This window comes from Erigeron canadensis, chromosome 5 (genome assembly GCF_010389155.1).
Source record: "Erigeron canadensis isolate Cc75 chromosome 5, C_canadensis_v1, whole genome shotgun sequence".
In the NCBI taxonomy this organism is placed as follows: domain Eukaryota; kingdom Viridiplantae; phylum Streptophyta; class Magnoliopsida; order Asterales; family Asteraceae; genus Erigeron; species Erigeron canadensis.
The window spans coordinates 8,085,766-8,101,653 of record NC_057765.1 but is presented as its reverse complement, the minus strand read 5'-3'; the positions used below and the strand labels follow the sequence as shown (position 1 = coordinate 8,101,653).

General features: G+C 34.8%; 1 protein-coding gene across 1 annotated transcript; it reads left to right on the top strand.

Annotated features, from left to right (window-relative positions):
- Nucleotides 1-2,135: 2,135 nt before the first annotated feature.
- On the top strand, nucleotides 2,136-11,154 carry LOC122602313 (auxin response factor 19-like). Its single transcript, XM_043775013.1, has 14 exons — nucleotides 2,136-2,605; nucleotides 2,757-2,875; nucleotides 5,718-5,816; nucleotides 5,907-5,963; nucleotides 6,056-6,211; nucleotides 6,309-6,393; nucleotides 6,486-6,576; nucleotides 6,686-6,850; nucleotides 6,927-7,049; nucleotides 7,219-7,294; nucleotides 7,670-7,811; nucleotides 8,207-9,783; nucleotides 9,874-10,064; nucleotides 10,624-11,154. The coding sequence occupies exons 1-14, from the start codon at nucleotides 2,560-2,562 to the stop codon at nucleotides 10,760-10,762; spliced, it is 3,066 nt and encodes a 1,021-aa protein (XP_043630948.1). The 5' UTR covers nucleotides 2,136-2,559; the 3' UTR covers nucleotides 10,763-11,154.
- The last annotated feature ends 4,734 nt before the right edge of the window (nucleotides 11,155-15,888 follow it).

Sequence of the window (15,888 nt, the reverse complement as noted above, 5' to 3'; positions counted from 1 at the left end):
GTTTTACAATATCCAACCCCTTATCATAATCATACAATATTAACCTATAAAATTTACTATAAAATTGATATATATATATATATATAAAATATGATAGATATATCAAAAATGTGTTATTAGTATCACCTCTATAATGTAAATAGAAATTTCATGTTTTATATATAAAAAAAAAATTCACTTAAACTTCCATACATCACATGGAATTAAAGAAGCTCAAGCTTCAAACTTGCATTTGACAAAGATCAAACCCCGTATATAAAGAACAACTCAGGTGGGCCACCATTGAACCAATGAACCATTATCGAATTTTTTTTTTTTTGGAACAACGGTGTTATATTAATATAAATTATTTCGGCAAAGAGTCGAAGGGAAATTCAAAGTTACATCAAGTATGACGGGCTAATTTGCCATAAGGATCAATCTAATGTTTCCTTTGTTTCCTTCTTGTTACGACAATTAATCCAGAAAAAAGACACATAATCTATAGAGTTAAAAACGTCGACACTTAGAGCTCCCGTTAAAGACAACATCGTTCCTGTGCTTCCATAGCATCCACCACCACGTAAAACAAATAGCTTCCATCATAAGCTTATACTTCTTTAGAACTTGTAGTTCCAAATTTCATTTAATAACTTTAGTTGGACATAGGGATGTCAATTAGGCGGGTATTGTTGGCGAATTAAATTACATCCTCATACCCATCCCCGTCACCGTCAGGGAATTAAATTACATCCTCATACCCATCCCCACCGGGTATCAGGGATACCTTTTTGAATGAACATAAATTTATCGTAGTTGAAGATATGTAGGAGAATGTGTTTTCTATCTATATATAAGCTAATATATATGGTAAGTAAATGATTAACAAAGTCTAACACGTGAAAAGTATTAAACAAAAGCTCTAAACTTAAAAATGATTCTAATTCATAGAAAAGAACTTAAAAGTGATTATAATATATATATATATATAGCTCTAAACTCGTGCCAAACTTATTTTTTTCGGACCGAGTCCAAGCCATTTGATTATAGATAGGTAAAATGAGTGAATATGAAAAATATAAAGAGAAAAATGGAAGATAGAATTATAAAAATGAGGAGTAAGTATGGAGTATTTATAAATGTTTAATTAAACAAAAAACAAAAAAAACAAAAGGCATGAAACGGCTAGTAACGTTCAAAAATTTTTGAAAATCACGTGGCAAAGAGGCAATGAATATTGATCGGCATTCAATTATTTTTTTGACATTTGTTGCCCCACGGGGCGGTGTAGCGGGTGGCGGTGAGGCGGCAAGGAGCGGCGTCAGACCAAAAGCCCCCCACTCCATACAGTATAAGGATTTGACCTCCCACCTCTGTATCTCTAATTTATGAGGTCTTGTTTGAGAAGAAATTGTTGTTTTATTGACTTGATGTCTATGTGGAAACAACATTTTTATTATATTCTAAATAAAGATAATATTATTTACATCTCATCTCTCAATATATGATATGAGCATAGTATCCGCGCGTTGGTTATAGAGTGTGTTAAAAAATATAGATTATGAGATTCTGTCGATTGTTTTAAAATCATATAGAAAAATCAATGTTAATTAAATTAGAATCAATTACAAATTGATAACAAAATTAGTGAATTATTATAAAAAAGTAAAAAACAAACCAATTAATATTTATACATACACTAAATAGTGTTGTAGTGTGTGAAAGATATTTTGGGAATCATAAATATGTTGAAAGAGACATTTTGAGAACAAAAAATATAGTTAAAGTCTTAATCCAATATCCTTTATAAGAGATTAAAGACAAAGATAAAGATAACATATAACACCGTAATGTAGAGTAAAAATGATGTTTTTTTCATTTTACCTTTTATATACACCGTAAGGAACAATATTAGACATGATTTATACTTGAAGATCACTCAAATTACCAAAAAATCCTTGTATGTAGTCAACCTTGAAAGCCTCCCTTCTCTTCACACCTTTGTATAGTGAGTCCCCACATCAAAGACACACACATACACTCACACACACAGAGAGAGAACCTTTATAGACAGAGACATTATAGTTACATAAAATATATATACAGAAAACTAGATACATATATATACATATACATCCATATAAGATATAAATATAATTGAGAGAGAGATAGAGAGAGAAAGGAGTGTGGGGGCAAAGGTGCAGCGTTTGGTCTCTGCAATACTCAGCAAACACTCCTTTTTTAAAGTGTCTCCGGTCTTCTTCTTGTCCCCCTCTTCTCTCTTCCTCCTTTTCCGGCTGTCTTTTTTTTTTCTTTTTCTTTTTTTCTGTTTCACCTTTTTAAATTTTTTTTTTACATTTTTATTTTTCTCCCTTTACACCGTTTCATTTTTCCGGCGCCGGAAAGAAAACAACATTTCAAATCAACACACACAATATTACAGTTTAACTAAAAAACATTCATTCATTCATTTCATGATCTACTGCTGTTACTGAAATCTGATATCATGTGTTAGCTTCTAGTTTTTAAAATTTTTTTTTTTTTCTCATTTTGAAGTCATTTGATCAGTTTTCTTCAGCAATGAAGAATACCGGATCTAATTTAACCTCCGTGAATGTTGACGAAGGTAATTTATACATATATATATATATATATATTATATAATGTTATATTATTGTTATTATATATATTAACATGTATAAGGTCAGAATCATTCGCATATGAACATAGGTAATATTAAGTATAATTTGATTTGTTTATATTATATATATATACAGGTGGAGAGAAAAAGAGTGTAATAAATCCAGAGTTATGGCAAACATGTGCTGGACCATTAGTGAACTTACCTGCTGCCGGAACTCACGTTGTTTATTTTCCTCAAGGCCACAGCGAACAGGTTATTTTTTATTTTTTCTTATTCTATTTCTTTCTGACAAAAATTGGGTTACCCGGGTTATCCAATAGAGAAAACGCCTCATAAATCTGTAAACGAGAGAGGAAACCAAAAAAACACGTCACCTAAAGACGTATGATAAAACCGGTCTTGAATCGAATTTGAACTTGAGACTAATAATTTCAAATCTGTTTGAAATTTATATCTTCATTTCTGCATATCAAATTGAGCTAAAACTTTTTGGATTTTTTTTCTTATTATTATCTATGATAATGTGTTGGAAATGACTAACGTGCGCTGTTTTGTTTATCATTGTAATTAGTGCATTTTTGTTATTATATACGAGTAATATATTTTTAGATGGTGGTGATGATGCAGTGTATCTCACCGAATTTTGATATTTTTGAGGATTTGGCGGTGGATATGGGAATTTGGACAACATGTGTTGCAGCTATTATTAGTCTATATGAGTTTGTTTGAAATTTGTAATTTCTTTTTACTTTTATTTTTCTTAAAAAACATATATGTGGATTAAAACATATATTATACATTAAATTAAGTCTCTATATATAAGGATCAAAACTTTCCAATACAAGATTTTTATGCATATCTAATTTTGAACAAATCATAACCTTAATAAACGGGTGATCTTTTTTTCTTTTATCCTGATTATATGAAGACCAAAAGTTTTTTTTTACTTGATAGCATGTTGTCTAATCGGGTATTCTCGTGACCCATTTTTTTTTTTTGGACCATACCAAGATGTTTACGTAGAGCATTTGAATCGACCTAGGTAATTAATCAATCATCATGTAAACTAAACACTATGTTTAACAAGATTAAAAATGAATGTTTTGCTTATTTTAATTTTATTTTATAACGGAAATTAAATATCAAAAGAAAGCAAATTTGTAAATCTGGTGTCCTGCTAAAGTGCGCCTGTCATGGTGATGGTTGGTGGAAGAGAATCATTTTCCTTTTCTCTCTCTGAAAATTCCCTTTAGTACTTGTGTCTCATAGGTCTCCTAATCAACAATTTGCTTTTTTAAAGCCTTTTTTGATGCAAAATGTTGAATCTTTTACAGTAGTAAACATTGTTTTTGTTTGCTTTTTAGTGGGACCTACTTGCCTTAACATTTCATGTGGAAAAGCCAAATTTTTTGTGTATCTAGCTTTAAAAAAAACTCCGTCCATCCCAAAAAATTGTACACTGATAAATAAAATAACATTAAAATATGTGTAGTAAATGGAGCTTTTACTTGCTACAAAATCATTTTTATCCTGGCACTCAAGACAATTTTGACTTTAAGAGTGTACTAATCTTAATTAATTAATGGGTTTTGCTAAATGAAGCTTTAAGGGCTTTCGTTAAGGTGCATTAATTAGTTGTACAGTTACTATAAAAATCAGGGGGTGAATTTTTGATATGAAAATGTACAACATTTTTAACATTTTCCTTAATTAATTAAGAGTAGGTAAAAGATTGAATCCCATAATTAATGGGAGAGGGTTCCCTCAAGTTATTTTCCTAACTTGAGTCAAGTTGGAGAAATTTTGATCCTTAAATGAAAATCAAGGGTCAAGATTCAAAGATCATCTATGAATCTTGGCCTTTGGTTTTCATCTAAGCGTTAAGATTACCCTAGTCATGTTAGGGGTAACTTGATGTAAAACTCTTCCATAATGGGATAATTAATACATAGTTTTTGAAAAAGTGGATAATTATTTTGAGACAAACAAAAATAGAAAAGTAAAATTGTATGGATGGAGTATTATTGACGACCATCAATCCGTGTAGGCAGCCTGAATTGTGGTGGATGATAATGGTGGTGGCGACAATCAATAATATGATTTTGTATAATTTTGTTAATGTCAAATGATGGCATGGTCACTTATGTCGTTTTAGCTAGAAATAATTTAATGGTGTGATAGTTATATTTGATATATATACCTTTAATTTAATATGTGATGTCTAGTCATGGTACTAAATTACTAATATAATTGTAATGCAGTTGATAGTTATTGAGCTAGAAACAGGGCTAATGGCCTAACACATTTATATCATATATATAGCCATTACTTTACATTTATTTATTTATTTATTATTATTGTGATTATTTCCCATTTTTAAACAAAAATTTCTCTAATGATGATATCCTTGTAAATATTATTACTATATTTATGGCAACATGAACCCACCAATGCCAACACTATTATACTCAGATTTTGTGATTGCCATTTTTGAAGGTAAAACTAGAATAGTTGTTGGTATGTATAAAAAAGTGGTTGGCTCATTTGAATCCAATTGATAAATACAACAAATTAATGTAAGCTTTATTTATTTATCTAACATAACAGACTTATGTTGTGTGCATTCAATGTGGTATGTACACTAGTAAATGATATATGCCCTACTGACCAAAGTAAAAGTCTGTATAATCCTATGAAATTATATGCGCAAATTCTTCCGTTGTAAGCATTTTCGTAACTAGCGTTTGTGGCGTTTGAATTCCTGCTGTTTGTTGTTTGGGGACTTGAAGAAGCGACTAAATTTGTAAAACTGTCTTTTCGGATAAACAGGTTTAACTTTTGAAATGTACAAGTGTCTGATATTCGCTAGGATATCCGTTTCATACTAGCTGAAAAAAATTTAGCACAATCTAAATTTAGTTTACCCATTTTGTAAGTAATACAATGAAAACTTTCTACACCCATTTAACAAAGGTAGAGAATTTAGATTTTGCTTAGGGAAGATATCCTTTTTGATCATTTAATTGATTATTGAATGCATGTCCTTCACATTTAAAGAATACGTTTTGAACATTGTTAAACTATACACGTACAGGTTGCGGCATCTATGAAGAAGGACGTTGATTCTCAAATTCCAAACTATCCAAATCTCCAATCAAAGCTATTATGCTTACTTCATAATGTCACATTGCATGTATGGAATTTATAATCAATAATATCATACAGCGCGTAGTTGGATAAATTATTTTATGATCTTAGTTATTCACCTTTTCTTATGTTTTAGGCTGACCCAGAAACAGATGAAGTTTATGCTCAGATGACACTGCAACCCGTTTCTTCGGTATGGGCCTGAATCACAAATGTGTTGTAACTCGTTTTATACGTTTCTAAGCGATAATTAGAATGTATTAAATTGAGTGAGATTCTATGCAGTTTGATAAAGAAGCTTTATTGAGGTCAGATCTTTCAACAAAAATGAATAAGCCACAAACACAGTTTTTCTGCAAAACGTTGACTGCAAGTGACACAAGCACCCATGGTGGATTCTCTGTACCTCGTCGGGCAGCAGAAAAGATCTTCCCCCCTCTGGTGAGAAAATTTCATGACAACATATATTGGTTAATTCTAGAGGTAGCAAAATGTGACTACAAAAATCTTATATTCAATTTAACATCTTTTTATATAGGATTTTTCAATGCAACCACCTGCACAAGAACTTGTAGCAAGGGATTTACATGATACCCAATGGACGTTTCGTCATATATATCGTGGTAAGTTTTTATATATCATCAATTTTTAAGATCCAGAATTTCCTTTTTTGTGACTTTGGAATCAATGATAATATTCCACAAACGAAATTCAGGGCAACCAAAACGGCACTTGCTCACAACTGGTTGGAGCCTTTTTGTTAGCGGAAAGAGGCTTTTTGCTGGGGACTCGGTCTTGTTTATTAGGTAATGCAATCACATAAAAAACTTAGTAATCTTTTTTCGAATTATTGAAATGAGTCTTAAAAAAGAACAAGTTTCAACTTTTTTTCATATTTTCTTTGGCATATAATAGGGATGAAAATCAGCAGCTGCTACTGGGTATCAGACGAGCTAACAGACAGCCAACCAATTTATCTTCGTCAGTTTTATCGAGTGATAGCATGCACATTGGGATTTTGGCTGCAGCTGCCCATGCAGCTGCAAACAACAGCCCTTTCACTGTCTTTTATAATCCAAGGTAGTTACTAACTAGTTAAAAATCACACGGGAATGAATTAAAATTTATTTTAGAACTAATTGATTATTTGAAACAGGGCTAGTCCGTCAGAATTTGTCATCCCGTTAGCCAAGTACTATAAAGCTGTTTGCAGTAACCAAATATCTCTTGGCATGCGCTTCCGGATGATGTTTGAAACCGAAGAGTCGGGAACAAGAAGGTGAGTGCAAGCTTAGTTCCTTTTTCCTTTCTTTTTTTTTTTTGAAAAAAAATTCTTCGACTTCATTACTGTAATTAACTGTGGTTCATGTGGAAATGGTGGTGTCAAGAAAAGTGTTTTTATAAATCGAAATTTCTCGAACCTAAAACTTAATGTGCTAAACTTGCAGGTATATGGGTACAATTACAGGTATCAGTGATCTTGATGCTGTTAGATGGAAGAACTCGCAATGGCGAAACCTGCAGGTAATTTTTCTCGAGTGCTTTTTCTCTAGCCATTACCACCATTGTAGATAATCGTACTTGCAGAAGATATGGGCCCGTTATCAAGGGTTGAAAGACGAGCAAGTTGGACATGTTAGGTAGCAAGTCATAGTTAATGCCTTGATCATGAGTATAATAATGATATTATTGCAATAATAATATAATTCGCTGGATAAAACAGTTAAGAAGGTTGTCAGCATTTCGTTAGACTTTGGCCACTTCCTACCTATTTGATTTGATCACCTTTTACCCGCTTTTCATTTGACACGTTTGAGATAAAGAAAAAAAAAACTCAAACTAGATCAGCTCATGCATCTTCATTTTTGCTCATTGCTACACCAATTATAATGTGAATAGGTTGGATGGGATGAGTCGACTGGTGGTGAAAGGCGTACCCGTGTTTCAGTTTGGGAGATTGAACCCGTCACAGCTCCTTTTTTTATTTGCCCAACACCTCCTTTTTACCGGCCAAAGCGTCCAAGGCTACCCGGAATGCCAGGTATGTTAGCTAGGTTTTAAGATATCTTCTTTTTATCTCCAACTGAAAAGGCTGTATATTTTTTTACCGAAAAAAAAGCTGTATATTTCAACAGAAGCTACAGGAGTGCTAAATTTGACTAGAATGAGAATAATTCTTCTATTTTGTGCCAAATTTTTGACATAGGTCTGGCCCCCATCATACAATCATTAAAACTTAAAAGTGCATAAAAAGCCACAATACCTTGTGGCTTATATTCTTTTGTTGTTGTGTCATTTTCATTCTTTGACCAACTTGAAGAGCAGTAACTTTCAAGTGAACAAATGATTATTAGGTAAAAAGAATGAAAACCATAATTATTTTTCGAAATCTTTTGACTTAAGTTTTCATAAAGTTTGGCCTTTAAATATCTGTAGATGATGAATCTGCTGACCTAGACAATTTATTCAAGAGAACCATGCCTTGGCTCGGTGAAGATCTTCCCACTAAAGATCCCGGTTTAAGCTTAGTCCAGTGGATGAACATGCAGCAAAGCTCCTCACTGTCTAACCCGTTACAACCAAATTACTCGAACTCGTTATCTGGATCCGTTTTGCAAAATTATGGGATGCCACAAATGCTTACTCAAAACAACTTGCAATTTAGTAGTTCAAGGTCAACACAGTTTGATCAACTTCAAAAGCTACCACAGTCTACCACCATGAGCCCATTAGTCTCGATGATGCAGCCTCAACAACTGTTGAATGATCCAAGTCAGCAACTTATTAGACAAAATTCGATCAATCAAACGCTTCCTCAAAACCAAATGCAGTCCCAAAGTCATCCTCAGAATGTGATGCAGCAGCAGTCTTCAATGCAGAATCATCACCTCTACAGAAATCTTCAACAGCAGCAGGCAATGGGAGCGAGTCAAAGTCATATTCAAACTCAAAGTCAAAGTCAACAGAATAGCTTGTTACCACCTCAGTTTTCGGATCAACAAATTAGTCAACAATTACAGATGCCCGATAACCAAATTCCTCTTCAACTTCTACAGAAGTTTCATCAGCAGCAACAATCATTATTGGCTCAGCAATCTGCGCCACAGCAGCCACACGATCAGCAGAAATCAATGCTGGATGCAGGTCAAAGTTTATCGAGGTCAATGTCAACAAGTCAAACAATGGACACCAGTCAAACAGCAGTCACACCCCAGTCTCAACATATGTCAAGAAACAATAGCCAGGCAAGTCTTCGGTTTTCTCATCTCTCCCAGCAACCAAAACTTCATCCTACCAATCAGATTTCAACAAATGGCAGCAGCTTATTGACCGGGGCTGCAGGTATTGGTCAATCTGGGATCACGGATGATGTCCCATCGTGTTCCACCTCTCCTTCCACAAATAATTGCCCAAACATGGTTTCATCAATGACTAATACAACACATGTAATTAATAATGGTGTAGAAAGTCAAACTATATCAGCAAATGTCAACTCTGCTAAAGGTTCTCCTTTGGTCAACGTCTCGAAAAGTCACAGTCAGGGATTTTTGGCGCCCATGACATATTTGAACAACATGAACGGAGCGCAGATGGATTTCTTGGATAGTTCATCATCAGCCACTTCAGTTTGCGTTCCTCAAAACGATATTCATGTACAAAATCAAAACCATAATCAATTGTCTTCCAATTCACAGCCAGCAATTCAAGATGATGAAGTTCAAAATGTTCCATTTGGGGTCAATATTACTAACCATATGGGAATGCCATCGATGATTCTTGACCCTTTGTCCACAAAAAGTATGGTGGGACCCAGTAAGGATTTTCAAAATGATCTCAGCCCAGAAGGCATAATACAGCCTGAACTCTCTTCATCAATGGTTTCTCAGTCGTTTGGAGTTCCTGACATGCCCTTCAACCCTATCGACTCCAACTTAAGCGACAGCGCTTTGTTGAGCAATGATGTGTGGGCTCCGCCTCCGCAACAGTTTCAACGATTGCGGACATATACCAAGGTTTGCTTATATTAACTTTAGAGCTTCATATTTGTGGCAGTTGAGTATATATAATATGTGGGAGCTGACTTTTTGGTGTTGTACTTGTAGGTTTACAAGCGTGGAGCAGTTGGAAGATCTATTGATATTTCTGCTTACACGGGTTATGAGGGTCTGAAACAAGACCTGGCTCGAAGGTTTGGTATAGAGGGTCAACTAGAGGATCGGCAACGAGTTGGCTGGAAACTTGTATATGTGGATCATGAGAATGATGTTCTTCTAGTTGGAGATGACCCTTGGGAGTATGTCCACATTTGTTTTTCCTATAAATACATACTTCTAACAATGTAGAGGTGGCAAATAGGTCGGGCTGGGTAACAGGTCAAATGGGTCCGGTTTGAGTTGGCCCAAAATTTTTATGTTAAAACTTGTTAAGTTGTTATTAAGTATGATAATTCATTGAATCAAAAGTATTATGTACGATGACGATTAAAAGGGTCAGAAGTCCTAAATGGTTGCAACCTCCTAAAGCTTTTTTAATCAAAAAAGGTATATTGTAACTTTAGTACTATAGATATCTGTATCCATAATAAATCAGCAATTGTTATGTATGAGTTGAATTCAAAAGAAAAATGACAGAAGTCACAGAACAATGTTGGCAGGTCACAAATTTCCCCGGTTCAAGATGTTTTTCCTAAACCAGCCCAAAAGTCTACTAAATAACCTAATTTGACCTACATTTGTCCTCTTGAACCAAATCTTTTTGATGCTTTACAAAAGAAAAAAACAAGCAGCTTCGACTGACTGATTTTGATAACCTTTTCAATTTATGATTTGGGTTGCTAAAGTTATGTTTTACAGGGAGTTTGTGAGCTGTGTTCGGTGCATCAAAATCTTGTCACCACAGGAAGTCCAGCAGATGAGTTTGGATGGAGATTTTGGTGGGAACAGTGTTCTTCAAAACCAGGCTTGCAGCAGTTCTGATGGAGGAAATGTTTAAAATATAATCGTCTAACTTTTAGTTAGGAATTTGTTCTTACATAGCCAACTTTGGGATCCTGTGTTTTGGCAGTTATATAGCCATAGAAGGGTGGTCTCCTTTCCAAACATCTCAAAAGCATCTTAAGGCTGAATCCTGAGAAATGGAGGGAAGAGAATGGTAACTTTTTATTCTTGGTTTAGAAGTTAAGTTTGACAATTCTAAAAGACAATGGCGTCAAGATGATGAATAGTTTTATAAAGTTGTATCATTTAGGTAGAGCATTGAAAGTGTATAGATGTGCCTCGTAAATGAGAACTGCTCAATGCTTTTCGAGTTTTTGTTATCCATAACTGTCTTGTATTGTATAACAATGACCACGATACGATACGTTTTATTAGGTGACTTGTTTATGACCTCGTGAACACTGCAAATGGTTGTTACTAAATATTGTATGCAACTAGCATGGAATGACTACCGAAAAAGTTTTTGAGTTACTCAGTCTGAAGCAATCCAATTGGATTGAATGGGTTTAAAAGTAGATCAAAACGTATCCAAACGCATATAATCTTCTAAATTGCATATCATTAATAGAAATAGTATTGTTTTTGGTGCTATATACTTTGTTGAATCACATATAACACATCATATAACGTATTATCATATTTATAATATCACTGGATTTGTAAAATTTTGGTTTTTTTAACATTCAATCGGGATGCGACATTAGGAAAACCTCACCGTGTAACAGTGAAACCTTGCACGTATCATATACAATGAGATGTGGATAGGGATGGCAAAAAAAAACTCGATGAGGAAACCTGATACCCGAACCCGTTTCGGGGCAGGGACTGGGGCATGTCTACCCCGACCCGATATCAATACCTATATCTATTTATAAACCCTCCCCGACCCGATATCAATACCTATATCTATCTATTTATAAATAATTAGTTTTGAATCTATATTCCACATTAATATCAACAAAATTTGTATCTATGTTAAATAACTTATACATCCATTTTCTTAAAACATCAAGAATAAGTAATATCATTTCTCTAAGGGATAATGGCATGTGAGTGTAACCAACTATGACCAAAAGGTTATGTAATGTAACCAACTACTCGATTAGCTATGTAATGTAACTAACTTTGTTTTTTGGGTTATGCAATGTAAGCAACCGGATACAAAATAAGTTGCCGGTTACCACTTTTATTTTTATGGGATAATGGCACCGGAGTGTAACCAACTATGACCAAAAGGTTATGTAATGTAACCAACTACTCGACTAGCTATGTAGTGTAACCACCTTTGTTTGTTGGGTTGTGTAATGTAAGCAACCGGATGAGAAACAAGTTGTCAGTTACCACTTTCATTTTTATATTATTTTTTAATTAAAAAAGGGGTCACGTGTCACATATATTAAGAATATATATTTGCTAATTATTTATATATGGGAAAAGTGAGTATGAGATTGTTCCCCATCTAAGCTTAGATGGGGAACCCCTCACATACAAATATTCTATTATTTGTTTGAATTTAAAACAAATACATGGCCCCCCATGATTTTCATGATTATAAAAACCAAATGTGAGGGGTTCCCCATCTAGCTTACATGACATAACCCAAAAAACAAAGGTGGTTACACTACATAGCTTGTCGAGTAGTTGGTTATATTACATAACCTTTTGGTCATAGTTGGTTACACCCCGGTGCCATTATCCCTTTCTCAAATCATACAAGTTCTAGTAAATATTATTGAAAAATAACTATCCTTATCGGGTCGGGTTTCGGGTTTTGGGCATGATTTTATCCCCGATTAGGTACCCGATGGGTATCGGGTCGGGTTCGGGTCGTATATTCCTTATCGGGTTCGGGTTTAGTACTACTCGCCCCGAACCCGACCCATTGCCATTCCTAGATGTGGACCATGAGTTGTCACAAATATTTAAAGGGAAAAACCCAAGACTTGTCATCCCCTGAGGGTCAAGCGCAAAACCTTGAGTTTACCGATAGTGTCTCTGACCAGTTGGGCTGACCATTATTGACCGTAAAATTTTGGTTAACGTGTTCATTGGACTGTCTCTAGTTGTGAACTTGTGATTATAGTTAAATGAGCCATTATGGCCCGATTAAGAAATGTATACAAAACTTTATATGCATCTCCACACACATAAAACATGTGCCTGATAGTATACATAAGATTACATAGTATACATACGATACCAAAAGACAACCTTTCAGGTTACCAAAGGACAACCTTTCGAGTTACCAGGGGACATCCTTTCGAGTAACCAAGGGACAACCTTTAGAGTTACCAAGGGAAACCTTTCGAGTTACCAAAAGACACCCTTTCAGGTTACCAAGAGACAACCTTTTGAGTCACCAAAGGACACCTTTTCGTGTCACTAAAGGTCACATTTATCACTATAAATAGTGAAACAAGCTAGGAAGGAAAGACATAAGAGTTTTAATCAAAACTCTCTAGTACCAAAATCTTTCTGAATAATAAATCTCAAATCACCGTCTATTAATCATAGCGAAAACACTTATCATCACCACAGGATTAGATGGCGTAAAACCGTATACATAATACGAGTTACCAGCAGGGAATCACCACCCAAATATCCTAATCTTCCTCACTCCTTCCCATACTAGGTGATATGGGATCCGTATAAACCACCCTTATTTTGTATAATGATATTAGATTGCATACTCCTAATACGTATATGTTAATCGACGTATCATCATTTAGCGCCATCCGTGGGACCGAAGTTATAATTCTCCTTTTAACAAAGAAAGCCAAGAAATTCAAATTACTGTTGTGTTAAGTAACTATCAAATGACTGAGAGTAACCCAGACCAAACACCAATGATCATTGTAACCAACGCTCTTGAAACTCCTAACATTGAGCCCATAGTCACTCTTCAAGACACAAGAGAACCTAGCCACCTAGCCTCTCGATTGGGCTCGAACGAACTTGTAATACAGTCATTAGTTAGAAACCTTGACCAAATTCACTCTCTGTACTCTGAACTTGCTCAAAAGCTAAGAGACATTTCCCCTCGTCCTTTACCCATTAAGGTTAATCCTTTGGTCGTTGAACCATGGAATTCTGGTTCAGACAACATATATCTAGGAAAAGCTAAAGATAACTTGTTTGTTGAAAGTGACAGCGCGGACCGAGGAAGAACTCATACCGTCATGGGGGCTAAAGTCTCACCAAAGAAAAGCTCACACCAAATGCAGACTTCTACCACGAGCCTTTCGTATACAGGGAACCAGAAAAAGATGTTAGAGATTTGGTAGCTTCACCTTTTACAAAACGAATCCGTGACTACAACATGCCTGACGGTCTAAAGGTTCCAACTAACCTGCGACAATACGATGGAACAACAGATCCCGACAATCATCTAACTGTTTTCATGGGAACAATGGATGTGTACAAGCTACCAGAGCCAGCGTGGTGTAGATTTTTTCACATCACATTATGCGGAGCGACCCGATATTGGTATGATAACCTCGCACATGGAAGCATCAATGGCTTCCACCAGTTAAGAGACAAATTCAGGGCAAACTTTTTACAACAACGAAGATTTCAAAAAACTCAAACAGAAATCCTTGGTATAAGACAACGACCAGACGAGTCGGTAAAAGACTACGTAACTAGATTCAACATGGAAACATTGCACATGGTGGATAGATCAGATGCTATGGTATGTGGAGCTTTCATTAGTGGTTTACGTCATGGAAGACTATTCAAAGACCTCATTGCACAACCACCGACATCCTTAGAAGATTTGTTTACTCAAACCCACAACATCATACGAGCTAAAGATGCCAATGACGAAAAACTACTTCGTGATCCTTGAATTGCAAGGCACAAGATAATAACATATCTAAGAGACAATCATCATTTGTAACCGCTCTTAGGGTATTACTATAATTGCCCAAATAAATAAGATGGTGAAATTACTTATTGATATGTATGGGATTCACATCCACAATATAAGTTATTACTTAATAAAGTATCCCATGGGAATTATTATAATATGTCGACAATGCATGCAAATATCCCGACATTAGAGGGATGAAATATCGTGAAAACACACGAAAGATATACATATTATACACGGATAGTGTATAAATAGAAAATATCGTGGAATACACAAAAGATGTATCGACGCGAAAAAAAGCAAATTGTACACAGATAGTGTACAAAATGAAAAATGCTGTGAAAAAGTCGTTATACGCATAAAAGTAAGTTATACACGAATGGTGTATTAACTACCACTCATTAAAGAAGATGAGAAACATTTTGCGAGAAAACACCTGGCAATATGAATGCCAAAAAAGTACTAACATGATTCGTTCTATAGTTCAATTCAAGAATTTTCTTTACTCAATAAAGAAAACAATACATATCTATTCTTTCGAGTAAAAGTTACTCTTAGAATTTTGGAGTTACTCATTGATAGTAGTATCAAATATCACTCTTGATCAACTAATGTTTGAATTTAGAATTCACATGTCTAAAAAATATATATATTTTTTATACACATGAATTGGGGGACTTGATAGTATACATAAGATTATATAGTATACATACGATACCAAAAGACAACCTTTCAGGTTACCAAAGGACAACCTTTCGAGTTACCAAGGGACATCCTTTCGAGTAACCAAGGGACAACCTTTAGAGTTACCAAGGGAAACCTTTCGAGTTACCAAAAGACACCCTTTCAGGTTACCAAGAGACAACCTTTCGAGTCACCAAAGGACACCTTTTCGTGTCACTAAAGGTCACATTTATCACTATAAATAGTGAAACAAGCTAGGAAGGAAAAACATAAGAGTTTCAATCAAAACTCTCTAGTACCAAAATCTCTCTGAATAATAAATCTCAAATCATCGTCTATTAATCATAGCGAAAAGACTTATCACCACCACATGATTAGATGGCGTAAAACCGTATACATAATACGAGTTACTAGCAGGGAATCGCCACCCAAATATCTTAATCTTCCTCACACCTTCTCATGCTAGGTGGCATGGGATCCGTATAAACCACCCTTATTTTGTATAATGATATTAGATTACATACTCCTAATACGTAAATACGTATATATTAATCGATGTATCATCA